The sequence below is a fragment of the Nansenia antarctica genome (assembly GCF_963989245.1).
Source record: "Nansenia antarctica genome assembly, chromosome: 1".
In the NCBI taxonomy this organism is placed as follows: Eukaryota; Metazoa; Chordata; class Actinopteri; order Argentiniformes; family Microstomatidae; genus Nansenia; species Nansenia antarctica.
Window position 1 is genome coordinate 41,871,416 of NC_137674.1, and position 2,837 is coordinate 41,874,252.

General features: G+C 51.7%; 1 protein-coding gene across 1 annotated transcript; it reads right to left on the bottom strand.

Annotated features, from left to right (window-relative positions):
• Positions 1-323: 323 nt before the first annotated feature.
• LOC308162619 (leucine-rich repeat transmembrane protein FLRT2) lies at positions 324-2,348 on the bottom strand (the record flags this gene model as incomplete). The annotated part of the gene is made up of 1 exon (XM_080536764.1): positions 324-2,348. One exon carries the CDS (start codon positions 2,346-2,348, stop codon positions 324-326), a length of 2,025 nt encoding a protein of 674 aa, XP_080392890.1.
• Positions 2,349-2,837: the final 489 nt, after the last annotated feature.

The window sequence follows — 2,837 nt, forward strand, 5'->3', positions numbered from 1 at the left end:
ATTTATGATTTCAAAACAGGCCCGGATTCATGGAGATCCCATCAAAACATAACAACATGTATTCAATGTAGTGAAAGAACTCTGATTGTACAAATTTGTCTGCCCAGAACTGAGTAGCACAATTCGAGAAACCAATAACTTATAAATCAGATTAGCGGTTTACTAAGGAATACAAAATATAGCTGAATTAAACATTATAGTCCAGCCGGTGTATAAATTACATTTTAGACATGGGTCTTTGAAATATATACTGTACAGTGTCCTATAAGTGAAGTGTATTTGTTAATAAAGGTTTTGAATGTTCTTTTTCCACACAAAAAACATCATGTACAACAAAAGTCTGCATCCTGAACATTGTTCTTGCAGTATACTGTGCTATTGTTCCCCAGAGGGCAGTCTCTGAAGCCTATGCCCCCATTAGGGGTGTAAATAGGCTGTATGCGGAAATCTCCCTTAAGGAGCTGCTCGTTGTTCAGTGAGACAATCTGGAAGCTGGTCTCAGTCATTTCCAGGATAGAGTTATCCTTTTTGGTTCCCGCCTCGCAGTAGTCATCTTTTCTCCTTCCTTTGTTGTATTTCCACTTGTTAGAGGACGACCGGTCCTTCTTGTGCATGTGCCAGCAGAAGATGCTGAGGAGCAACACCAGGACTACAATCACTGCCCCTCCGATGAGGCCAGCCAGCAGGAAAGGGGAACTGGGGTCCGGCTGGGTAGCCTGCTCAGGTCCTGTTGGCCCTTTGTTATCTGGTCTGAACAAGGCTGGCTTGGTCGTGGCCTCCGTACAAATTGTATCATCTCTGGGACGGTAGTTATTGAATGCATCCAATGGGATGACACAGATCCGATAGGTGGACTTAGGTTCCAGGTTGGCCAATCGGATGCCTCGGTGCTCCCCTCCCACCATTCTCTCCCGCACCGTGTCGCCTGTTAGACTGGGGCCCATCCTGGCCCACGTGACCTTGTAGGCAGTGACGGGGAAGGCCGATCGCCAGCTGATGTGGATGGCCGAGCCATTGAGCACGGCAAAGGTGATCTGCAGGGTCTCCCGGCGGGGGTCCAGGGGCAGGTTAGTCCTCTGTTCCCCGTCTCTGGGGGGATGCGAGGGGAGGAGGGTCGTTGAGGAGGAAGGGAATCTGGAAGGTGGGGAGATGGAGTGAGTGGCTGGGAAGGAGTCCATGGAGGAGGAGGGGGAGGGGGCAGTGAGACTGGGGGAGGTAGGCAGGAGGGTGGATGGAGGCGGTGCTGCAGGCGCTGGCGTACTGTGAGGGCACTGGAGGAGCTCGGTGTTCAGCTCCCTGATTACCATCCCCCGGACCCTCTCTGGCTTTTGGCACATGAAGCCGCGCACATTGAGTGAGGCTGGCAGGGACTTTAACCACAGTACGACCCATTTAATGCTGCAGTCACACAGCCAAAGGTTGTTCCGAACAGTGAGCTGTCTGAGGCTGACGAGGCCGTCAAAGACCCCCTGTGTCAGTGACTGCAGCTGGTTGTTGGAAATATCCAGCCTCTCCAGCTTTCGTAGCCCAGCAAAGGCCGTCACAGGGATCTCATTCATCTGATTCTCCTGGAAGTTCAGCTTCACCAAAACGTCTCCCGGGAGAAGTGGGGGCGGGTATGTGAGGGAGTTTCGCGCCAGCGACAGCTCACGGAGGGTCGCCAGGTCCTGGAAGGTCCCTGGGGCGATACCATCGTCTGTTAGCAGGTTCCCATCCAATAGCAGACGCTCTAGGCGTGTGACATTCCTGAAGGCCTCCTCTGAGATGATGGCGATGCGGTTCTCGTCCAGTCGCAGCTCCTTCAGGTCTTCAGGGAGACCAATGGGGACACTGCTCAGGTGATTCTTGGTGAGAAAGAGAAGTTTCAGGCTGATGGCCTCGCGAAAAGCCCCCTCCTCCACCCCTACAGTCGATATTGAGTTATCGTCCAAGTGCAACTCTTCCAGCCAAAGCAGCTGGGCCAGAGCTGCCTTGGAGATGGTCTGGATGTTGTTCTCCTGGAGGTGGAGAACACGCACGTTCTTGGGCAGGTTGATGGGGAATTCATCCAGCTGGTTGCCATAGAGATATACAGTCTCCACAGAGGCTACATTGTGAAGGTCCAAGGGGAAACCAGCATTGTTGATTTGGTTGTTGTGGAGGTAGAGGGTCTTGTAGCCCTCACCGATTCCCAGAGGCACCGACGTCAAGCCCCGCTCATTGCAGTAAACAAAGGTCCGGTCACAGCGGCACTCCTCTGGGCAGTTGGAGGCCCGGGAGAACTGCATGTGCAGGCCCAGCAGTATGGGTATCCACGGTCTGAGAAAAGAGGCCCAGTCCTTATTCCACACTCGTGACTGTAGATCCATTATGAAAAACTGAGAGCCTTGTTAAAAAACAACCAACAAGAAACAACACTGGGTAGGAAAGAAGGGGAAAAAAGGGGTAAAAAGAGGTAAAAAGAGACAAAACATCCACTGGAAACGTTTTAACTAGCTCTGGGTGCTCTGGGTTTACTTCACCAGTAAGTAAGCACTTGTGTTGGAGAAGGCCATCAGTAATCCTTTTGCAATTGGCTGTCCTAAATCTCCCAGCACAAGAGCAATGGTCTCATTAAGCGACACGCCTCCTTCTCCGGCCTCCATCCACACTGGGGTTGGGACGATAGCAAAGCTCATCACATTTTTTTCCCCTCTTAGCCACAGCAAGGACCAATTTAAAATGGTGGGGATCACAGAGCCATGTAGTGTACACTCAGGGTTATCATTGAAGAGCCCCCCTCCTCCTCTTCCTCTTCTTTCTCCCTCTCACTCACGTCACACGCTGCTGGGCCCAGAGTGATACAACCTTCTTTGGAC